Consider the following 25,197-nt stretch of genomic DNA (forward strand, 5'->3'; position numbering starts at 1 on the left):
CGCACATCCACGACCAATTGCAAAGCTATCCTCGATCACTAGCCTCATATGTACCACGAATGTGGGACCTCCATCCAAATTGTACGGAAGATTCCGCGGTTCAAACAGTTGAAGATCTCACCACCTAAAAAAATGCGTCTAGCATATTTGTTATGAGGTGATGTTTCACCTGTATTTATTGCAATGTTACGGTCCGGCGCATTTCTTCGAACACGTGCTCATGAAAGCCACTAATATCTCCACACCCCGACTGAATCGACCTTTTTCCTTCTTTCCCCGGTAAGTGAAAGCAAACAAAAGTTGTCTTCCTGCCCTTACACGTGAAAACAAGTGTGGCAGACAAAGCCGCTTTCCGACAGGGGGAGTCGCATTGTTCACGAGTCAGCTGACCGCATTTCAAAAATTAATCATACCTTGTTGTCGGACAGAAGAGCAAAAACCGGTCGAGCAGCTTCGGGCTTCAGACACAGAACAGGTAGTCTGGTCACGGTAGTCTAGTCCTTTGTTGTTTGTACTTAAAACTGGACAGTGTTGAACAACACTGACTACATCAGACTGGACGTCAGCACAGTGCATCCAATATTTGCAGAGACACAGTAAGTTACGACGAGCTTCCTGCCATTCCCATGCATGATAGACCACCGTATGTGTTACCAAGAACATAATATAGCATGTACCATTGTAACATAACCCGTGTTCAAGTGATATTCAGCCCTATGTTGAAGTTTGTAGAATTTGCTTTTAGTTCAACGATGTAACACTTTGAGCTATATATACTGGGTCTTCCTGTGAAAATGGTTTTAGTCGAGTAGTACCCTAGCTAAGGACCCCTCCCCACCAAACTATGTTTGTAAACAATAACCATACAATGCTCATGATAATTCATTGTAGTAGTACGGGCGTGTTTTAAGCGTTGGCTTTAGACAAAGTGTGGCACAGAAGTCTGATGGCGTTACACTGAAAACCACAGAATATTTCTTCCGTTCTGGGACATGCGATGTAACTGAACCGTCCCATTTGTTGATTACAGTGTTAGATGAGGTCATCGATCACGTTTTACAGGTGTTACTCTGGTCACGAGTTCTGTTCCCTGTCACTCGTTCCCAGGAGTACATATATTTTCTCACGTTGCTCACGTTTTGTGTCTTCAATACCCCCCCCCCCCGTGCCAGTGTGTGATTATAAGCTGTGTAGGCCAAAAGCAAAGCTATGGTGGCTATATTTGTGGGACCATTCATTTTGTATGGTGGAGTGGTGTGACCATAGATAGACATATACACTCAGGTAGAACCAAGCTGACTGAGGTACAATGAAAAAATCTGAAGCTATTAAAGAGGAAGACGAAAATGTTTATGTAAAGTAATACTAGTTAGCTGGAAAAAGTTGTTTTTTTTTGGCACTCATTGCTGATTGTCGAACAAAGTTACTACAATATAGGGAGGCCTGTATGCACTTCTCCAAAGGTGCAGGAAATCTATTTTAATTTCCCGTAATTCATAAGAAAAGCAAATCAATTTATATACTAGTAACTTAAAGCGACACAACCAATTCTGCATAGTCTTCCTGAATTTAGCGTGATATGTAGAATGAAAAGCATAATCGTCAACACAACCTCGATTCTGACTTCCCCATTCAGACCCTCCCAGCCTTGTCTGTGTGCAGGCCTTGTCTCCTATCACTGTGAAACTTGGTTTGGGAGAACAACTTGTAAAGGTGTCAATACACCTGTTTTGTCCTCCCTTCCACTTGTATGTTTGTACTTGTGGTGAATTCTAAGGCCACACCAATATAATTTGTTGTTTCTTGGATTTTTCAGAAAAAATATGAAGCGACAGGGCGAAAAAAAAAAAACAGGCCAAGGCACTCCATGATAGCCGGAAATGTTACAATATGAGCCATGAAGTGAACATACCAGGCTGGTTTATGCTTAAAACAATAGATTTTGAAGTTTTGATAAAACAAAATTGCATTGTTACATTGAGAAACTTTAAGAACTAGGAAGAAAAAGACTTTCTCTGGCCGTGGGGGCCAAAATATGTCTTTCATTTTGCAGTTAATTTAGAAGCCAAAAATTTTTTTTTTTTTTTTTGCAAATCAGAAAAAAATGGACAGGGTGATTCGAGAAGCAACAAATTAAATTAGTGTGGCCTAATAAATAAATCAACTTTTCTGTGTTTGCCCTTCTACAGGAGAACTGACAGAACAACATGGCCGTCCCCAGCTTCGGGATGCAGACTGAGCTGTTCCAGTCTGTTCCCTTCCCCCCTGTGGTGCTGTGGTTGGTGGTCAGCACACTCCTGGCCGGAATCGTCATATCCGTCTGTCGGAGAAGGTCCTCCAGGACTCCGTGTTCTCAGACGTTGTGCTGTAACGGTACATCAGTGAAAATTCCCACTGACTCCTGCCACACTGTGGAACTCTCTGGGACTGAGTGCATACTGAAGATCGGTGAAGACAAGTGTTTTGAGCAGACAATCAACGTTGCATGCGACTGCCAATGTTGTGCTTCTGACGTCCAATTTGCCACATGCACGGACAGAGTCTTGCGAACCGTTCCGCTAGGTTTGGGTCGTTACAGAGAACTGTTATGCACGCTGATCTTCATGTTACTGTGCGAGGTAACATTCCATCTACTCTGGAGAGAAGACGCTCTGGTAGGCATGGCAGCGGTCAAGTTTGTGCAGTTCATGACGGTCGTGCTAGGGGTCCTCTTTGCGCACATCTCCTTGGTGGACACGGCAGAGGGACTGATGCGCCTGGAGTTGGGACTGAGGATTATCATTCAGAACAAGCTGGCATGTTTGGAGACCTACTTGGCTCTGGAATGTATCATGCTGTACGGACAGATTGCTGAGGTGATATTTGAGGTCTCGGAAAATACCCTTTTCGGTATCATAGTGATTTACATATGTCTATACTCCTCGGCGACTGGCGTGGTGAAGCAAATTTGTCTAAACAATCTCTTCAAGTTCACGATCGCCACACAGATACCGATCATCGTCTTTTTAACACAACTGATCGTGTCTGTACCGCTGAACACAGTATTCCTTATCATTGCTTGCTTGTGGTTGATGCTGTCTGTCACCCTGTTTGTTACCAGGATTATTTCAGCCTTCAGGCATGTTGATGACCTTCACTTGCAGGTACAGAAGGAATCACTAGAGGGGGTTTCTGTCAAAGCATGACTTGAACTACAAGGATAAACTACATGGATTTTCAGAACGTTAACATTTTGTGCCCCTTGGTCACTTTTGGATGCTGCAGTTTACTGCATCTTACTACTCTGTTTTACTTTTTTACTTTCAATGTACTTTTAGATGTTTTTGTTAAGAGGTTAATTCACAAGAAATAGTTTATGTTGCTGCTAATGCTTTAACTTTTCTGATGTACATGTAGGGTACAATTGAATTTTTATATGAATTATTTCAGTTATAAACAGCTTATATTTATCAGCCTATGGACTGTGTACACAAATTTAATGTTGAATTCATAATACAAAACAATAGAATACAAATAAATACAAATACTTGGAATATAATTGACCTTATGATGTCTTCATTAGAACTATGTTGAAAAGCAATTTTACACTGTAAAATATTTATTTAACAGTGACTCTTTAACATTCACTTGAGTCTGTAAGTTAGATATTCAAGTAAAATCAAGACACAGAAAAACAGTGGGGCATCAACAATAGTTCATATCATTTTTGGACAAAAATTCAATAGACGTTAATATGATATTCTTCCTGGTCATTCTTACAATCAGCAGTCTTAGAAACATATCTATCACCCCTAAAAACGTAAGTGAATCGGTCCTCTTCTGCAAGGAGACTGTGGTATTTGGATCATAGAACTCTGTCATGGGGGGGTATCAGTGATAACATTCTTCGATGTAGATAAACGTAATTTGGCAGGACAGACCATGTACACTTGCACAAGAACAATAACCATGGGAACTGTGTACAGCATAGGAACTGTAGATTCAACTCAGCTGTCCATTGGGAAAAGGTAGTTTTCCGTGAAAGGCTACATCAACTGAGCAGCAAACCGTTCTGAAGAACAGGTCAAATGTTCGTATTCAAACCATGGCTAGTAACAGACTACAACCTACACAAATTTTACTGCAAAAACAAGACTTGAGTGGAAAAAGCCAGAACCATACACAGAATGTCAGTTTCAAACCTGTACTATAAGAGGGCACGGTAAAAAAAAACTGACAAGGTTTTCAAAATAGAAAACCAATAAACTTATTTTTTTTCAACACATCCCAAATTGATGCACATAGCTTTTGTACATCATAGAAACCATAACTTGCCTTGAATGTAAAACTACACACACTACCAACTTTTTTTCAATAGATGCCTCTATTGCACTTATGCTACAAGATTGTGTTGTTCTTCTACATATAACTTAAAACGGGTACTGAAAACGTGATGGCACATATAATACAGTTGTATGTACTAAACACAGTATCATGTTTCCCCATAGGGGACTTTCTCGGGTACTATAAAAACTTTGCTTTAGTTTTTTTTCTTAAAGATTTGTGGAAGGAGGCAATGGTAGCAGTTCGTTGCTGGCAGTTTGACTCTTGTGTTTTTTGTTTTGTTGTTGTTGTTGACTGTGTACCTTGAATGCGCAGACAGGGACCGTGCTCGTCTCGTAATGTGGTGTCGTCTTCACTTTTACCGGACAATGGGGTGTTGTTGTCTTCACTTTTCCTGGAGGAAGAGGGTCTCTTGGGGGTTCATGCCAAGCTGTTGGAGTGTCTGTGTGGTGTTCAGTGATGTCAGCTGCCAGAAACAGAGTCAATATCAATAAAGGTAGATATTCTGTATGGAACTGTCTCCTACAAATCAGTGATAGAAATACCTTTATTGCAGTGTTCTGCAATATTGTGCAACGTCAAAATTTTGTTCTGCAATTCGGGAAATTCTTTCTGCAAATATACACTTAAAAGTCTGGATCTAAACCCCTGGCATATACAAAATTACCATGTTGGCGAACATTTGCATTCAATTTGAAAAATACAATCATGTAAAATCACTTGTATACTATAGAGTCAGGTTGCTTAGTTCTTCTTCTGCAAGAAAATGTCTCTGCAAAATGCAGACTGCAGATGGGTATTTCTAGCACTGTAGAAAATATCACCAAAAGACAATTATTCCAATAGAGATAGTTTGACTTACATCTCGTTTTGGCCATGATGACAGCAGCTTGTACTCCTTGGAAGGGAACCCCTTGGAGTGGACGTAGTTCAGCACGACTTGCAGCGTGGTGGCAGCCAGAAACCTTCTCTGTAGCATCTCCCCGTCCGGCAGCCTGACCCGGAGGTTGATGAGCGGTTCTGTACAGTCCTCTGGTGGCTCGTCTGGTAGGGTGTCTTCTAGTGACGCTCTCAAGGCCTGGGCAGGGTTCACAAGGAAATGTACAGACTTCTGTGAAGCAGGGTTGGACAAGTTTTCAAAAATCCACCTGCCCTATTGGGCAAGCACATGGTCATTTCTACTTACCCGAACCAACTTTCCACTTGCCCAATGCAAAATATAAATGACATATTTCATGCATTTTCACCACAAGGAATTTTTTAGGGTGTCTTCTAGTGATGCTCTCAAGGCCTGGGCAGGGTTCACAAGGAAATGAACAGACTTTTCTGTGATGCATTTTGAGTTTATGCCACATACACCCACATTATAATCCACCATAGCCAAACTGAATGCTTAACCTTCTGGTAATAACTACAGGCACACTGAAGACAAATCCTCCATATATGGAGGTAAGTTAGCATAACTAGCAGTTGAAGTCAGTCACATATTAACTCTTTGGTTTCTACAGACACACTGAAAATAAGTCCTTCATACATGGAAGTAAGCAAACATGTAACTAGCAGTTGAAATCAGTTAGGTATTACTAGTAACTCTTTTGTATGTGTAGAAGGAACATTGTTAGCCAAATGAACATGAAGTCCCCACTGACTTCTCTCTCCTCCTTGGCTTCCCGAGCTTCTCTCTGTGCCCTCTCCTGCTCCTCCTTCTCCTCCTGTTCTTTCCTCCTCTTCTCCTCCTCCTGGTACAGGGGAAAAAGAGGGGTTGGAGATATTGTTCTTAATAAACTTTGAGTACTATTAATAAGTATTATTTTAGTGTCAAGTATCATAGTAGCGCACGTAGTCCAGTGGTTAGCGATCCTGCCTCTGGACTTAAGAGGTTGGGAGTTCGAATCCCGGCTGATGTCGCTCACCCGACATGCACGCTCTGTTTAGGGTCGCAGTCCTTCGGACGGAACGTTAACCATGGTCCACTGTTCATTGTGCTTGTCGATAAAAGCTGGGGGAATTTCCCCGGTACAATGAACCTGTAAATACTGTACATAGCGTCTGTCTTCTCTGTCACGACCAGTGGAAGATTAGCTCTTCAATGAGCTAAACTGGTTCGAGACCACTTTCTTTCTTTCTATTTGACTTTTCATGATGACTTGTAAATGTTTTTAGGTTAAATATGTGTACCCTCCTACAAAGATAACAAGAGTTCCGAGATCTCATACCTCCATGAAATATGGGCTTGCTTTGTCCTCATTAATTATGCAAATAACCTCTACATAAATATAATATATGCATAGCGATGCAAACCTTTGAGAAACTTACACATGTTATGAGGTATAAAATTCCCATCATTCACCAATAAGGATTCACAGAATTTTCACATTAATTATGCAAATTAGGTCGTCATTTGCATAATTGGTATCTGTTGATGTTCCGCCTGCCACAGATTAAATAGATTACATGTATAGCAGTACCATTATATGAAACACTGTAATTATAGAATTTCCTCATTAATTATGCAAATTAGTCCTCATTTGCATAATTTGCATTTAATCATGTACAACTGTCTCTCAGGTACCTACACACCAAAAATGATGAAAATACGTTGTTCCAATCTGGACTTATTGGCTTTGAAAGTTTTTACCTGAAACTAACCTGCAGTTCCAGAACAAGCTGCTAGGGGCACCAAACTTACGCCACTTATTCCTGACAGGATAAGCTATCTGTCACCAAAAAGTCAAGACCATAGCTTGTTCAGGACAAAAGATACAAAAACCGGAAGTTCTGCTGCAGTACCAAGGTCATCCACCAGGAGGCCCATACTTGACCTTGACCTTTGTCTTTCCAAGACTTACCATCATACCAAATATCATCACATTCCATAAAGGCGTTCTGAAGTTATGCTGACTACAAAGTTTCGGAAACACACACAGACACACACACACACAGACAGACAGACACACACACAGACATACATACAGACAGACACGCCAAAGAAAATACCTCCATTTTTCATGGAGGTAACAATTTACCCCTAAAACCTAAAAAGACAGTTAGCTACATGTATTAACTTACAGATGATAGGTCAGACATGTTTAGGTACACAGGTCACTAACGGCAGTAAACACTGATGAAGAAAATCCTGCACCAGTGAGTCTGTACCTTAGCTCTATCAGCTGCCAGTGAAACTTGATACGCCTCGTCCTGTTCTCTCTTCATCCTTTCTCGTTCTTCTCTCTCTGCCTGAGGGAACAAATGAGACATCTCACAAAAAGGAACGAGCAACAGGACTTAGGCCTAGGAAAAAAAAGTTCCCTGTTTCCCGACTGACCCCAGAAAAACTGCCAACCCTAGCCTTTTTTGTGGACCCCTGCATCTGACATAAATTTTTGAAGCTGATCAACCTTTTCTAGCTCCATGATTTGACACCTGAGTGATAAAGTGTCGTACAATCAGTTTTCCAACATTGACATTGAAACTATAATTGTTCTCATGCAAGTTTTACTTTGTTATACACTGTACTGTATTGTATAAGTTGGATCACTAGAGATTGTCAAAGTTTAATAAAAAAAAGAAAGAACAAGGATAACCCCTTCCTACAGACCCTCATTTTTTTCAGGACTGAAACAGGAAACACATTTTTTTCCTTGGCATTATGCTCAAGAAAAGGACCAATTGTTGATCAAATATCCTACAGAAGCCAGGGTTTCACACAGGTGTAGTACGTTCTGACAATATGCTTAATACAAAAGAAATGTGAAAAGCTGGACAATCCCATACTTCTTCCTGCATCTCCACCCTCTGGTTTTCTGTGAACACGTCCACAGCGTTGATCAGTGTGCTCATCAGCTCATCTACCGTGTTGTTACCTGTCCATAGAAACAAGAGGAACTTTACATACACGGTAATATATAGTAGGCATCCTTCCATCTCAGGAGATGATGGCAGCACACTAAGTCTGGTATAAGTATGGCATACATAACCCCATACACATAACAGGAACTAATCCCACGCTGAAATGTAGATTATCAATATGGTTTGAGTATTAAGAAATAATTTCCAACACTACCGGTAAATACAATGGGGACTTACCCCAAATTTTCGGTTGACAATGTCAACCTTGTTCACAAAATGGACCTGTCTACTCTTGGAATGTGACATCAGAGACACATGACCGTAGTAGCGGGTCATACGTGCCAGATAACTTGTGTCACCCCCTGTCTCTGTTCAGGGTAGGTCTGTGAGCTCTTATGTAGACTGCCTCCTTCACTCCTCTTGCAAGTTATCTGGCACGTATGACCTGCTACTACGGTCACATGTCTCTGATGTCACGTTCCAAGAGTAGACGGGTCCATTTCGTCAGGAAGGTTGACAGAGTGAACCAAAAATTTGGGGTAAGTCCTAATTCATTGTAGTTAGTGTTGGAAGCTGAAGACTAGTCTTTATTTCAAAATGACGTGTACATGTACCAAGACAGATGAACTTTCATGCTAAGATGGTTTGAGGAATTATTGACTTTCACATTTTAGATAAATTTTAGTGTGTGTGTGTGTGTGTGTGTACATGTACAAAATGTATACAGTATGTGTATGTCTGTGTGTATGTATGTATGTGTTTGTTTGCGGCGTGTGTTTGTGTGTATGTGTTTGTTTGCGGTGTGTGTTTGTGTGTATGTGTTTGTTTGAGTTGTGTGTGTGTGTCTGTGTGTGTGTTTGTGTTTGTTTGTTTCAGGTGTTTGTGTGTATGTTTGCTTGTGTGGCTCACCATGTACGACCTTTAGGACCTCGCTGGCCCCCCTGTTCCTCATGACCAGCATCAGTAGCGGGTACTCGTCTGCCTTGTAGTTCCTCACCGTCTGGGCCGCCAAACTGCCGTACTGACGCGAGATGTGGCCTAAAAACCTACACAAACAAAAGGGTCGTGAGCGGTAAAACCTATAAAAGGGGTGCATGTGTAACGGAAATGAAAAGAAAGCTACATTGGGTGTCACTAGAAGACAGACGAAAAATGTCTATGCATGATGTAAAAAATGACTAATAAATTGGTGGACGTATAGCTACTAAGTACCTGATACCAGCTCAGAAAAGAAAAAGAAATAGCCATGGCTTTGCCTTCAAGTACCAGATTTTTCAACCAAGGACTGAAGTATTCAAAAACTCATTCTTTCCTGAAACTATCGCAGAGTGGAACTCCCTGTCACCAAGTACAGTAGGGGCATTATCATTAGATAGCTTTAAATGATGTTTAGAGTTAGATGTTCAAAGGATAGGTGTACGAAGCCATTTTGTGGCAATTATACTGGCTATACAGATACAGATACAGGAAACTAAACTCCTACATAATATATCAATTTTATAGGATCTATACTGTCTATCTTGAAATGTTCGGAGTAGTTTTATTTTTGAGGCTTTTGAGGCCATGACCTGCAAATGACAACACTGCAAATATGCATTTCTATTGTGTGAATTGCAATTGAATACTACAAAACTGTTTCAACCGCATACTTAAAATGCAGCGAAAACCACCTTTTCCCTACTAGCACAAAAAAATGAATTTGCAGTGTCTTAACCCATTGTTATTAGGAGAAGGTGTGGTGGTAGCTGCACATGGTGTCCTACAGTCTCAAGCAGCCTGGTTTGACTTTTTCATGCATACAGTAAACAAAGGCTGAAACAAACAAGTGGGGAGTGCCTACCTTGCTTTGTTACTATCAAAAGTCATGTCCCAGGCAAAGATAAGGTAGTGTTGGGACATGTAGGACACAATGCTCTCCCTACAGAGCACCTGGGAACAGAAGATGTTACTCTGTACACTCTGGTCATGGTGCAGGTACAGGGCTAACAGCTTTCTCTGAGAGGGAAAACAACAACAGTGATAAGTGTAGTACATTGTACATGTAAGTACAAAAATGCAATCAAAATGATTTCAAGAAACATTCTGGTAGAGAATGTAGGCTTCTACATATTTATCATGGCACCGTTGGCTACTTTTTTAACAAAAACATAATGATTCTGAGGGCACTGTTTCTTGCAGCACAACAAAAAGTATATCTGCAATACAAACATCAACAGATAGGTGGCACTGCTATACAGTTAATCCTTGAGGCAGCACATCTATCTTTTAAGGTCTCATTCATGTATTACTCCGAGTGTACCCCCTAAAAGAGTACCAAGTCAAAAACTAAACGGCTGTATGAACGAGTGTTTTTATTGGTGAGAATTTCCCCTTTAGCCATCCCAACTGATGTAAAACGTCAAAGCGGTGAAATCTTGTTTGTAACTGATGAAATTAGGACATAATTGTCGGCAGCCGCGCGTTAGGTCGGACGTGCACAGTCCAGTGTTGTGAGTTGTGCGGTCGTAGGTTTGCAGCGCGGGAGGGCCTCTTGCGGGCAGCCGCTAGTTGCAGTTTGTAATTCCCATAAAAGGGGATTGTGTGTATAGAAGTCGTTGTCAATTTTTTTATGAGACGTAGATTAAGTGTGCTCAACATAGCATGAAAGATATCAATTGATTTAATGTAGGATGATAGGGAACACGGTCTCGTAAGTCACTCATTAATGCATGGTTTCTAATGTATGGAAAAAACTCATGAATGAGACCTTAAACTGGGTGTAGCTGTACTGTACTTACATCCCTGGCAGGTTTCTGGAAGGCCTCTTTCATGGCATCTTCTAGGGAGCCTATGTAAAACATGGGGTGGCATTCGCCATACCTGTGGGAGGGGGGCACAGCAAAGACAGCTTTTTAAAACAACCTAAAACAGCTAAATGAATACAAAGTTAACATTTTTCAAAATTGTGAATGGAAACAGGTCCATAAAGTTTTTGAATTGAAAATCTCTACCTTTCTGTAAACTCTGCAGTAAAGTGAACAGATGCATTGTACTCATCATCGCAGTTGTCAGGAACTGGAGAACATAGGAGAAATCATGACATTAGTGTGCGGTGTGCATTCATTATAACACTGTTCTGAAACTACTAAAAGTACCAAAAGAAATATACAGAAATTTTATTCTTTAGTTGATAATGATGTCTCAAAGACCAAGAAATTATCCACTATTTTCTTACTTCTTAGGCCATGTTGATTTGATTATATGGATGACATCCACGCGCGCATGGATTTTCGGCCGTTTCCAAAAAAAAAGTTTTCAACCATACTGTAAATCGTACAAAACAGTTGCAAAATGAGCAAAAATATACCGTTAAGAAACAAGTTACCAAAAAATAAGTAAAAACTATACCAATGTCGTAGAATGCCAAAATCAAACGAAAAAAGACGAAATTGGAAGGAAATGAACTTGAAGATTAGATTATTCGCCAAACCATATTCTGTCCCATTTGTTCAACCCTCATGACCACGTAGATTTCATAATGAAAACAACTTTTTTTTTTTGCAAAACTTTTTTTTTATTCGCACGCGTGCATCAGTTTTGGGGCTCTCGGAGGATGTCATCCATATAATCAAATCAACATGGCCTTACAATGTATCTCAAGGATTATGCAAATAACTCCCATATTCATTGTTTTCAATTAATGGAAATATTTCAGTACTAATGCATCTTTACTAATACCATACAAAGATCACAAATGTTTTAGCCTATAACATGACCATCATCAAAGGTTTATTAATTTTTGTTAGGTCCAGGCTGCCATACTTACTAAGAGGCTGTGGTTTTCTGGTGACCACGTCTGTAAAACTCAAGTCATTGTCGTCTACAGTAAAAGAGTCGCTGGCATCCTCAAAATCTTCTGTACTGGACCCACTAGCATGACGTTGTCGCCTCTCTTCTTCTACCTGAAAAATGGAAGAATTTAAGTATGGCAGGGCTCAAAATACTGGGTGCATGTGCACCATAGTGCACCCAAAATTGGAGTGGTGCACCTAATTTTTTTCTGTGGGTGCACTGGTGCACCCAAATATTTTTGTAGGAATTTTTAACATTAGAAATGTATAATAGTATACCGGATATTCTCAGTCTCTAAGTATCAGAAAAATAACAAAATCTTTGTTGTAGTAATGTTTAAGATTTTGAAGTTAGCTCTCATTTTAGATTCAAGCTCAGAAGAGGAGCAGTAAGACCTGCAATTAGGTTTTGTTTCATATGGTGCACCCAAAAAAATTTTTGTGCACCTAATTTTTTGGGTGCACCAGTGCACCTATTCCCAAAAATGAATTTCGAGCCCTGTATTGTAAGTTGATTTAAAGTCAGTGTGACTTCATTTCTAACCATTAGATAAAACAGAATGTTTGTACTGTTTTTAACTCTGAAAAAGACGTTACTGTATTACGGTAGTAAGACAATGCAGACAGAGTTTGCAGAGTGGTGTGTTCAACGAAAATATTTCACCATTTATAATAGCGAGAAAAAGTTATATAAACAAGACATGTCACTCATAATGACAGCTATTCTTACAAAATCAAAGAGGAGGAAATCAGAGAAAAAAGAATATTGCAAAAACATTACTTGAGAAAAAAGAAGACAGCAAAAACTGTTGACCTAAAACATTGTTTCGTTTTCACATTTTACAACGTTTTACAACCATTGTTTTGTTTTGTTTGTTTGTTTGTTTGTTTGTTTATTTATGTACGTACCCCTGAACTGAACCTGACTGGTATGTGTTGTCTCCACACCTCCAGGTCATGGGAGGGGTGAGAAATCCCACAGCCTGCCAATGTCATCTGTAGGGGAGGGGGGAGGGGGGCAGAACAACATGTAAGCACTGGGATTCTTCTCACAGGTATCAATCAATCAATCAATCAGTCGATCAATCAACCAATCGATCAATCAATCAATCAATCAATCAATCAATCAATCAATCAAATTGTTTATTGTTCAATTGACTTTGCAGCACTACTTGCATGTAGGCTGAATTGTGCCCATAGTTACATGTATGTACCCTTTTGTACCCAGGTATCAATATTCAGTACAACTACAGTTCTTTCTAAATTTCTTTGTGAGAAAACGATGGAAAGTTAAAATGCCAAATTAGCCAGGGAGGACACCTTAAGAAGTGTCTGCCCAGCTGTATTTCAGATCCCTGTTACCATGGTAACAGACCAGGCCATGTAATTCCTATTCTCCTGAGGATTAGTGTGAAATCCAGGAATTATGACATAACACCTGGGCCTTGTGCCAGAAAGTCAGTATACTGTGTTATTATCACACCTGGGACTTCTAGATGACATCCACTTCAATCTGTTGTATGCTGTTTTGTCTGTGTGTTTCTTTTATTTTTCTACAATCATGGCTAAGGCCTTACAGACTTATCTTTATGGATGACATCCTCTGAAGACCCTCAAACTAGTGCGCGCGGGCGAATAAAAAAAAATTCCGGCCAAAAATAAAAATGCTACTCAACTACAGGAATACAAAGCTGGTATTGTGAATTTGTGGCAGTACATATATGACAAGCCGGCACATGCTGGCTTTTTGCGGAATTTATGAATTGGCACTGTAGGTATGTACTGAATTCTTGTGGTGTGGCCTAAGTACAATAGTTGGTGTTTAGCCAATGAAAATTAATTGTAATTAAAAGAACTGAGCAGTTTATTAAGATTACCTGAAACAGATCTGATATCTAATATTGTATTATACATCATTTATTTTTGTAAAAGGGAAGGCTCATAAAAGAGGTAGCCTATGTTATGCAATATCTTGCAGTTATGAGCATGTCGGCAGAACGTACTGCGCCTGCCCAGAACCCCGTATTTTCGCGTTTTTCGTTGGGTTTTTGGTCAACATTGCATCAGACTTTTGCCTGTTGCAGAGGATATTCTTTCCAACATAACATTTGGAAACTACTGTCGAAATGCTAACCTTATATGAGCGAATACAACCTTATATGAGACATTCTGCCGAAGTGCTATGTACAATACATTACGGGTTTCGCGCAGGTGCAGTACGTTCTGCCGACGTGCTGCAGTTATGGGGGCACACCCAAGATTATTTGGCGTTTCTATTCGAAGCTGCACGCCCTCAAATCTAGCGACTGTCTCTGCCGTGGAATAATTCGAAAGGAGAATAACTGTATATGGGGCGAAAGGATATCTCTTCAGCTACAAGACCAGCTGAGTTTGGTTTCTTCAACCTTTTTAAGTTTGGTAAAATCAACGGAAAAAACATTATTTTCACTCCAAAATTTAAGCACAAAATTGCAAATTTTTGTGTAGGATAATCCCATAGAAAAAAATTTTCCGGAAGAAATGACTGATGCTGACAGAAAGACCCAAGCCTTGACTATACCCGAGTAAATTATTAAGTAAATTCTAGTGCTGAAATTTTTTTAACCGTCCACGGCGTGAGGGGTTGCAAATCCGCTCCTAGGAAAAAAATCTAGGTCAAACGGGTGGATTACACTTGGCGCGCAAGGATACCCTGGAGTAAGGTTCGGAGCCAAAATAAATTTTCACCCCAAAATCACCATTTCTTACACTCTTCAGCCATGTTAATGTTTAATGATATTTCGTGGTAGTTTATGAGAAATGTCACCTCAAACTAGGACCCTCAAAACCCTTTCTTCACTTTTTTTACCACGGACTACCACGGATCCCGGTCGCGGAAGAACTGGGGTGTGCACTGTTATGGGCTCACTGAGCCTCCTGCCCAATGGAAAGCTGCTATGACCGTAGTCAGGTTAATAGTGATAACTCACATCATCATCTTTAGCGTCCTGTGGCCATCCCTTCCATATCTGGTTGCGTACGGGGATATCTGTTAAACTGTACACGTCACATTTCACCTGCGAAAATAGAGAGCCAGGAAATATAAATTATATTAAACGATTCAACTTGTTCCAGTCATAGAACACGAGAAATGTATTAATATAACTTCTGGAGAACAAGCTTGGAAAAGCAAAACGTACGTATGATTTCTAAACAACATGTATGTTTGTCTCAGGACTGGAAATACTGGGTGCATGTGCACCTGTGCACCCAAATTTGGAGCTGTGCACCCAATTTTTTTCTATGTGGGTGCACCAGTGCACCGAAAATTTTTGTAGGTATTTTTGTACATATTGTATAATAGTATTAGAACAGGATTTTCTTGGCATCTAAGTGTGAGAAAATAATAAAATCTTTGTTGAAGCATGGAGGTAAAAAAATTTTTACCTCCATGGTTGAAGTACTTGTTTGAAATTTTTAAGTTAGCTCCCATTTCAGATTCAAGCTCAGAAGAGGAGCAGTAAGATCTCTAATTATGTTTTGTTTTATATGGTGCACCTAATTTTTTAAGGTTGGGTGCACCAGTGCACCTATTCCCAAAAATGAATTTCAAGCCCTGATGCTAGTAACACACATCGGAGTAAATCCAAGCAATCACTCAGTCTGCTTGACAAACGCTGACAGCACACACTGCAGTTGCCTTATGACAAGTCAACATTGGCAGGACAATCTTTTTTTTGCTACATATGTTAAGAGTATCAGTTAGTAAGTGGTTAGGCGGGCAAAATGCCTGTGAATAGAAACAATCATAACAATGTTCCTGAAAATGCAATGCATAAAACTGACAGTCCGACAATTGTAATTGTGACATGTTCTATATTTCCTAAAATATGGCTGGACATCACATATGCCTGGAATTTGGCTTAACAGGCTTGTAGTCTTTAATTTCCAAAACATTTTTATGAAATACATATTCTTAAAATTCACAAGAGTTTGCTCACAAGAGAATACACAGTGTTTGATGATGCAATCATTACAGGATATAGCAAATGTGATGATGTCACAGCACAGAAAGTGCTGACATCACTACACCAAAAGTGATGACATCACAGCTAGTGCTGAGTACCTAAAGGTACATTTAGGTTCAGGTCTGGATTCAAGGTCTGGAGGTTTAGGTTCAGTTCCAGACTCAAGTCCGGAGCTTAACCCATGGCATATACAATATTGCATGTTGGCAACCTTGCAATGTTGTCTGGGCAAAACTGCGGCCACATAACATGGAGGCCGGTACTTGACGATGCCCGATGGTAATGTTTTCTTCATTTTGCAGCACAGATCTTGCAATGTATGGAAGGTTTTAGGTGGTTGGAAAGAAAAGGGGTATGTGACATGTTTCGTTTTTTTTGTAATACCGGGTAAGTCCGGAATCAGTTCTTGACTTTTAGGTGTTTTTGGACTTGAATCTAAACATTTTTACAAGTCCGGAACCGGTCTAGCGAACCGGTACACAGCACTAATCACAGCTGCAGCAGTGTGCAGTACCTCACCTCTCGTATTGTTCTGGAGCCGGGGAAGCTGAGGGGGTAGCTAATGTCCCTGTCCCTGTCCCGCACGTTTAGTTTGAAGTCCATTCCTAATTTTGCCAGCACGTCACTGCAACAACACACCCCAAACCACGTCATGCACAAAATGTGTTAGAGCCAAGCACGTGGCAAAAACTGCCTGCCCATACTCTTGTTAGTAAGGCCTAGGATATGAAATGTTGTGTTTCTGGTTTCCCGACCAACAATACATGTAACATCTGTGTCCATAATATCACCAGGGTCCATAATATCGCCACCTTGAGAAATAGATATATATTTTTACTGCAACATACTTTTGGTATGCACTCCTGCACACCTCAAATGTACATACCTAGGGTATGTTGCAGTAAAAATATCTTTAAGCATACTATTTCTCAAGGTGGTGATAGTATGGACCCTGGTGATATTATGGACACAGATGTTAGCCTTTTTCTGGTTGACCATTGGCAAGACCATCAAATTCTTGTTCTGACATCTGAATTTCAAACTCAAGCATTATTTCATAAATTTCCAGAATCTAATAGTAAATCTGGTGAATCCCCACTAGCTAACTGAGGACAGGTCCTGGAAACAGTCCTGTTCATGATGCATGTCAGTATAACATTGTAAAATTTTATTTGTTTGATCAGTTTATCCAAAAGAAGGAAAGAAAAAGACAATCCTTTCGTACTGACCTATTTTTTTCAGGACTGTAACCAGACTGACCTTTTTTTCAGGACTGTAACCAGATACACAACATTTTTTCTCAAGGCCCCAGGCTCCTTTATATACAAGCATCACACTGCATTCCTCTTCACATCGCGTTCCTGCCTGTTTTTACCTGGTGGATGGTACGACTGCCAGGGAAATGAAGGTTGTACTCGATCCCCTTGTCTACATCTACCACATTTAGTACGAACTCTAGGAGCATCCTTTCAAGAGCAAGGCTGCTGCAAGAAGGGTACATGTAAAAATAACAAGTGACACAGGAGTATGCAATTGACTGGACGGTGAATGATTGAAAAAAAAAAGGTAACTAGAAAGGCCAATATTTGCTTTGGAGCAAATACAGCGATGGGTTCACCACATTTTACCACATGGCAGGGAAAGAATGAGAAACACAAGGGAAAACAATGATTTACATTGATATAACTATAATATGAAGTAACAACTAAAACAACAGTTGGATAGCTATTCCCTACTTTATTGGTTAGGATTTTTAATTGCATAATGCAAACTGTTGATTTTCAAAATAAAATAAAAAACGTTCATGCCCCGCATTCCAATGCTGGAGCAGAAAAGCTTGAAATACCTACCAAAACACTTGAATAAAGACATACTGTCAGTATGGAAATGCTCTGTGCAGGTGTTAATCAAGTTAAATCCCAACAGCCAATCAGCAAGAAATGCTCTGTGCAGGTGGAAATGCTCTGTGCGGGTGTTAATCAAGTTAAATCCCAACAGCCAATCAGCAAGAAGTATAGAGGAAAGCTGCATGCCTATTGGTTGATGCCCTGCATTCCATTGTGATGACTCATGCCCAGACGTGGTAAACACGCACACTAACACAGTAATACATTTGCTATAACACAGCCAAAAAACTCAAATAAAACCATTCTAAAAGCCTGTATCACAAAAATTTAAAAAAAGCCTAGGGGTATTTGCCCACTGTACCTCCATACCAAATTTCAGGACCTTAGGCCCTAAAATGAAGAAGCTGAATCCATTTAAAGATATGGCAGGAGGAGAAGGAGAAGGAGGAGAAGGAGGAGAAGAAACATCAGAAAAAGCAATATGGGTTCACCACCACTTCGTGGTGTGGTGAACCCATAAAAATAGCAGAGAAAACTGCAGTCAGAAGGTGCAAACCTTTAGCATATTTTAGAAATGTTTCTTTCCAAAATGATCAACTATAGCACATAAGCACAGAGTTAAAATCCTGGTCCCCGGTATGGATCTAGGTTTACCCTTAAAGATGGATATGCCAACTGTGCTTGCAACAAACACAAATTGAAGTTTTTTGTTATCCTTTGTTATCCTAGTTAACCAACAATCACATGTAATTACTAAATTAGAAAAAAACTGGTTAATACATTATCTAACATACTTTTAAGAGGCATTAAGGAGGCCATATATATCAGAGCACTTCAGCCTTCACGTAATAGAGATGGTGGACGATATAAACTCCCTGGCACTTTTGATCAATTGCTTATGTCACGTATCAGTACAGTCTCGTGTGAATAAGGTCACGTGTAACTCTCGCGAGATCATGTTGTGAAGTGATTGATCATTAGGCCACACCAAGTAAATTTTATGGATGACGTCCTTTGGAGACCCTAAATCTAATGCGAGAGGGTGAAAGAAAAACAAGTAGAGCCCTAAAAAACAAGATGCCTAGATTATAAATATCCGGTATACTATGAGACGACAAATGTTAGGACACGAATTGATTGAGGTGACACAGTGTAACAAGCAAGAAGTCTTTTATTCATCATTAAAACAGCAATAAATCAGGTGGAACCGTGGACAGTGAAAACAGGATGGTAATAGACATTTTCTTCTACGGGTTTCACGTCAATCTGACGACTTGCGGCACTGTCGTGACTCTTTGGTCATAGTTACAGGAAGCGGAATTTCTTGTTTTTTTTTCTAGAAACATGCCAATGTCAATGCGCGCGTGGACGCCATCCATAAAATTTACTTGGTGTGGCCTTAATTATCCTGATGAAGGCGACAGTGGTCGCTGAAAATTTGATCTCTGTAAATTGTGTGTTGGAATAAAGTTCAACGTTTTACATGTACTATCTAACATACCTATTGACCTGACAACACTTAAATAGATAATTAGTTGGCACAGCACATTTGCATACATTATATCAGGCACTGAAATCATAGCAACGGACGCTGGTCAACTCACCTTTCTCCATCCACTTCTTGAGACCCTGAAGCCACGGGGAGGTCAGGGGTCAGCAGAAAGAGCCGGTTCTCTCTTGGAAGATTCAAAGTAGAAAGGACAGCCTAAGGTGTGAGAAGAAGCAGCACTTAGGAAGTAGTACTTATTTTTTTGTACATGTATAAGTACATTAGATTATGTTACAGAAAAAAACAGACTTGGTTAAAATTGCACATATCCAACACAACACTCTTGCACATGATTCTGCACCCCCCTCATCTGATATGGTTTCTGCCAACCTGCATGATGGTGAAAACTCATCCTCATTGGTTAATCAGACTAACCTAATTAGACTCCTCCCAGTCTGGAGTAATTGCGACTTAGCCTTTGGGAACAGCTGATATTTGGAGTGCCAATTGGCCTCTCAACAATTACTTAGCGCAAATAAATCTAGCAAGGATCCGAGATTGAATTACCAGTGGACACAAAGAGCCTCTTTGTCTGTGTAAACTGAACAAGCTGTGAGAGAGACAGTTTAACACAGCTGAGATGTGGACTACTTGAGTTAGTGACTGTTTGGACAGGGGAAAGGGTTTTAAACTGCCAATGGACTAAATAATTGGGAGACTTGGCTACAAGCAACAAATTTGTCTGACTGTGAAAGGGTGTATCAAAATGGCTTAGACACTGCACATGCACTGTGCATTTGAGACCAAACACCTTTCTAATTCTATGTAACTGTTGACTTAAAGCATGAAAAGCAGTGTCATTTTTCTTACACTGCCAATAAGTCAGTTGTCTGAATTTCATAGAGGCTTCTAAAAAGTGTAGTGTCAGGTCAAGTCAAAGACTAAACCTGACAAGAATAACATGGGTCTGTGTTAAGGATATCTCAAACATGAAGTGACAGTGCATTACCGGTAGAAACAAGGTACATGTATATACTTAAAAAACAGTTACTCAAGTAACTGGATATGATTTTGGAAACAGTCATCCACTACCTTTCGTCAGTGACACTGAAGAGCTGTCAGAAAAGCAGGTTTAGAAGTACAAACTATTGATTGATATGCAAAGAAGTGAAGACAAATTTTTGAAAGTCCAATTTTAAAGGAAACAAATGTTGAACAGGTCAAGACAAGTATGATGCAAATTAGTCAAGTAGCTCCTGTTGTTTCAGAACAGGCGCTTAAATATTGTACCAAGTGAAAAAAAAGTGAAAGTGATCTCGATCCATTTTAGCTCATTGAAGAGCTAATCTTCCACTGGTCGTGACAGAGAAGACAGGCGCTATGTACAGTATTTACAGATTCATTGTACCAGTAAAATTCCCCTAGCTCTTTTCGACAAGCACAATGAACAGTGGACCACAGTTAACGTCCCGTCCGAAGGACTGCGACCCTAAACAGTAGCGTGCATGTCGGGTGAGCGACATCAGCCGGGATTCGAACTCCCAACCTCTTAGTCCAGAGGCAGGATCGCTCACCACTGGACTACGCACGCTACACCCACTGGACTACGCACGCTACACCAAATACCAATTCAAGTGCCTAAGAGTTCTACCTGTAGCCCCCCTCCCTGTTGAGGCTGGGGTTGTGCATCCAGTTGCTTGAGTAACTGTTTTTTGGCATATCTTATCACCTGGATGCCTAACCTTCACCGATGTATCAAGGCTTTTTACCCTACTACAGGGCTCAAAATTAAAGGTGGTCCAATGGCCACTGACCACTAAAATTTAGGCTTGGACAACTAAAAAGACACTTTGAGACATTTTTGGGACAATCGAAAAATAATCAGCATCAAAATGTCAGCTCTTCTTTTGTCTATCAGGCACATGTCCCGGCTTTTGGATCCGGAAAAGTCCCCCGAATTTCCCGTCTACTTTGCAATTATATTGCGCCTGGGAGTGAACATAAGCAAAATAAAGTTGACTTCAAGTTTAAGTCATACAATACTTTCCAAAAACAGGTTGGGACAGTTCATCCTCACTTCGGGACAATTGAAATTAATTTTTGGGACAGTGCTGGGACAAGTCAATAGGAAGAAAAGTTAATTTCGAGGCCTGCTACTATACTTACATCATCAGGTTCCTCCTGGCTGAACCCTCGCAGGTGCTGCTTGTCTGTGGGAATCCCCAGCTCTGCTTGTAGAACCTCCTTAATGTTACCTGTAGGGGAGACAGATTTGTTTGTTAGGCCACACCAATTTAATTTCTTGGTTAACGGATTCGCCGCTTCATTTTTTTCTGATTTGCAAATAAAAATAAAAATTCAGAATCAACTGCAAAATGCTCATCTTTTGCCCTGAACAGTTGATAACAGTCCTTTACATCCTAGTTGTTACAGTTATTCCATCTTTCAATGCAGTGGTATCAATAAAAGTTCAAAATTCATTGTTTAAATTTTGAACCAGCCTGGTGTGTTGACTTTATGGCTCCTATGGTACCATTTTGGGCCATAATAGGATGCCTAGGGCTGTTTTTATTTTTATTTATTTTTCGCCCGCCCGCTCCATTATTTTTCTAGAAAAATCCGTTAACCAAGAAATTAAATTGGTGTGGCCTTATGGCAATCACTCGTGGTCTTTATTTCCAATTGGATACAGATTCATGCACAGATACAGATACAGATTTTCTGAGTAGGATGACCGTGTCAGTCCCTACACCTGAGTGAGGGTCACAGTTGACACGGTGGCCTTCGCGTGGATTTGTTTAAGGTGGATAACAGGTTGCGAATCTGAGACCCACACACTTGGGCATCCGTATTCTCCAGCAGCAACATAGAGAGAGAGACGTGCTGGTTCTGTTTGGGATGCTTGCAGCGATCTGCCGGATGACTTGGTTACGCTCAAGGTCTGCCTTGATCACGACAGCCCGCCTGGCAATGCTCTCGTCCACCAACTGAGGACAACTGCCCACTCTACCCACTACACCACACGATGCCACAGGGGATACAGAACAGGGCTCAAATAACTCTGTCCTGTACACCGGCACTGGTGCAGGTAACATTGGAAATTACCTACACCAAACAAATTTTACCTACACCACACAGAATCTAGGAGGTATGGATCATATGAAAAGCATTATCTTTTTTTATACTTCATAGGTGGTAGCAGACAATGCAGCAAATAAAAATCTGCATGCACCTACACATACATAATGTATATATACTAGTAAACCTAGTACATGGGCCAGTGCAGGTTAGGTGCAGGTAGAAGAGAACACAACACCAATGCGGCTCCAATTTTACCTGCACCAAGGACATTATACTACACTAAGGTGCATATGCACCTAGTATTCTAAGCCCTACAAACAGAGTAAGGAGGGTGTGTCAAGGCAACTGTCTACAGATATCATATGGACGTTTGAACGAGAAGAATCCAGTGTCATTCCTGTCAAGGATACTTGGCCCTTATGCCTAAAGCTAGAAGAAAAGAACCAAAGGCCTTGACCCTTGTATTGTATGTAGACTAATGCACCCAAGGCTGTACATGTATCTCTACACATGAGTGTCAATTTGATAGATTTTAGTTGTCTGGTAGAACTGTGTTAACATGTTAGCTTGTCAGTCAAACTCAAAGATAGATTTTTTGTGAATTCATCTAAAAGTCTAGTTGTACAGTAATTCAATATTGTCTGTCTAGTAATATATAGTATACTTCCTACATTCATTTTTCACCTCTTAAACAAGAAATTTGTCATTCCATAAAAATTTTCTCCCATAGAATAACTGCTCTGGTAACAGTACATAAAGGAAAATACACGTCACTAAAAGCAAACTAGCAAGAGATGATTACATCCATGCATATTTCCATCATAAAGGTTCCTTTGTTTTCGTTTCCGATGTATATCGACAAGATTGTCACAAAATACCAGAGGCACCAGAAGTAGCTGGCCGCCTGTCTTAGAAACTAATTATGAAGACAAAGCTTGTTTGGACTCTTGGCCTGGAATACTTCCAAGTGATTATAAGATCAGAACCTACAAGTCAAACGTCTCTAGTTCTTGGGCCACACCAATTTAATTTCTTGGTTAACAGATTCGCACGCTTCGTTTTTTTCTGATTTGAAAATAAAAATTCAGAATCAACTGCAAAATGCTCAAATTTTGCCCCGAACAGTTGAAAACAGTCCTTTTCATCCTAGTTGTTATTCCATCTTTCAATGCAGTGGTATCGTGAACAGTTCCAAATTCATTGTTTAAATTTTGAACCAGTCTGGTGTGTTGACTTCATGGCTCCTATCGTACCATTTTTGGGGCCCATAATACTAATAGGGTCACGGTGCCTAGGCCTGTTTTTATTTTTATTTTTTTTCCGCCCGCCTGCTCCATTATTTTTCTAGAAAAATCCGTTAACCAAGAAATTAAATTGGTGTGGCCTTAGTCTGTCCCGTTGGAAGTGCAGGGATCGAAATTCATTTTTTTTATTAGGTGCACTGGTGCACCTAACCAAAAAAATTAGGTGCACCAAAAAAATTTTGGGTGCACCACATATTTCCAGTAGTACATTGATAAGTTAAATATTATTAATATCAAATTAATATTCCACACGTAAAGAATGCTAAAAATGATCGTAGCAAGAGTGGAAATTGTATCGCTATGGAAATAACACATTAATGATCTTAACGAAAAAGGGCAAATTAGGATTCCGAGATCGAAAAAAAAAATATATAAAAAAAAATCTAGAAATGAAAACAAAAATCACACAAAGCCTCAATCTTTTTGCACTAGACTTCTCGGTTGATTCGGTTTCGGAATCCGACTCTGATGACCCGGAACTGGACAGTCGGAAGGAGCTCGGGAGGCCGTGGAGGAGGGCCCGGGAATGTTGTCGAGAGCACATGGCCGCCCCCCTCCCCCTCTGTCTCGGCGCTCCCACGGCACGGTCTGTCCACTTCTCGCTCGTCCGGGCGTGTTTCCCGTTGGTTTCCAGCTTCATCGCTTCCTTCGGGGTTTTGAAGAGCTTGGGCTGATGTTGCCACATCTCTTTCGTCGTCATCACGATCGGACCTCGGCTGAAGGAACCGTAGAAGCGAAGTCTGTCTCGACATATTTGTTTTGCTTTGTCATCCACGAATTTCATGGCCGAATTTTGTCGACACCCGGGTTTTGACGATGTGACCTCGAAGATTATCGAAGTCAAGCGAAAACTGCACGAAAACAACATTTTGTCACATGACAAGCGTCGGAAAGTTTCGGAAGCGAGTTCGCGATGTTTTGGTCACATGACTATCAAGAAACCGGGGAACGAGAAGGAAGAGATCTCATGTCCAGTGTTGTAGTCGGATCCGGAAGTTGGTGGGTAACGCGATGTCGGCACTGCGCCGACACATTTTCGGGCTTTAAAAACTGAAGTAAATCTAATTCTATCTCAAGAATTTCAAACAAGCAGTGCATCAAAGGTTTTTTATTATTTTATTCCATCAAAGCAATGTTGGAATTACAGTGTTTTGTACCTTTACCGTACTAATACTACAAAAATATTTAGGTGCACCGGTGCACCCACAGTCAAAAATTGGGTGCACCGATCCAGATTTGGGTGCACTAAGGTGCACATGCACCCATTATTTCGATCCCTGAAGTGTCAGCGCTAGCCTGAGGGGGTTCACACGCTGTGCAATGACGTCACGCTACGAGGACAAAGCATAATCACAGGTGGGAACTCATCGACTCCAACAGACAATACCAGTCCTCAAAGACAGCCTTTGATCTGTAAGACTCCCTTTATGCGGGAGCACGAAGTATAAGAGTCTCTTAAAACCAAGT

At 40.4% G+C, this 25,197-nt stretch overlaps 2 protein-coding genes across 5 annotated transcripts in view; one reads left to right on the top strand and one right to left on the bottom strand.

Annotated features, from left to right (window-relative positions):
• Positions 1-331: 331 nt before the first annotated feature.
• Positions 332-4,192, top strand: LOC109476063. Its single transcript, XM_019776901.1, has 2 exons — positions 332-596; positions 2,190-4,192. The coding sequence occupies exon 2, from the start codon at positions 2,208-2,210 to the stop codon at positions 3,183-3,185; it is 978 nt and encodes a 325-aa protein (XP_019632460.1). The 5' UTR covers positions 332-596; positions 2,190-2,207; the 3' UTR covers positions 3,186-4,192.
• A 402-nt stretch (positions 4,193-4,594) lies between these two features.
• Positions 4,595-25,197, bottom strand: part of LOC109476062 (FAS-associated factor 1-like) — a 28,281-nt gene continuing 7,678 nt past the window's right edge. For 2 of the 4 annotated variants that reach the window (XM_019776897.1, XM_019776895.1), the window contains 15 exons: positions 21,512-21,600; positions 19,461-19,561; positions 17,385-17,493; positions 14,972-15,058; positions 12,912-12,998; positions 11,978-12,113; positions 11,163-11,226; positions 10,950-11,031; positions 10,013-10,167; positions 9,082-9,218; positions 8,098-8,186; positions 7,480-7,560; positions 5,973-6,062; positions 5,186-5,401; positions 4,595-4,789 (listed from right to left, as the gene is read on the bottom strand). In XM_019776897.1, coding sequence (XP_019632456.1) covers positions 4,709-4,789; positions 5,186-5,401; positions 5,973-6,062; positions 7,480-7,560; positions 8,098-8,186; positions 9,082-9,218; positions 10,013-10,167; positions 10,950-11,031; positions 11,163-11,226; positions 11,978-12,113; positions 12,912-12,998; positions 14,972-15,058; positions 17,385-17,493; positions 19,461-19,561; positions 21,512-21,600 — 1,604 coding nt within the window. In that variant the 3' untranslated portion in view covers positions 4,595-4,708. Of the gene's footprint in view, positions 4,790-5,185; positions 5,402-5,551; positions 5,615-5,972; positions 6,063-7,479; positions 7,561-8,097; positions 8,187-9,081; positions 9,219-10,012; positions 10,168-10,949; positions 11,032-11,162; positions 11,227-11,977; positions 12,114-12,911; positions 12,999-14,971; positions 15,059-16,528; positions 16,635-17,384; positions 17,494-19,460; positions 19,562-21,511; positions 21,601-25,197 lie in introns of those variants that run through there. The other 2 variants (XM_019776896.1, XM_019776898.1) reach the window with 2 other exon arrangements.

Source organism: Branchiostoma belcheri, unplaced genomic scaffold (genome assembly GCF_001625305.1).
Source record: "Branchiostoma belcheri isolate BF01 breed outbred unplaced genomic scaffold, Haploidv18h27 scaffold36, whole genome shotgun sequence".
In the NCBI taxonomy this organism is placed as follows: domain Eukaryota; kingdom Metazoa; phylum Chordata; class Leptocardii; order Amphioxiformes; family Branchiostomatidae; genus Branchiostoma; species Branchiostoma belcheri.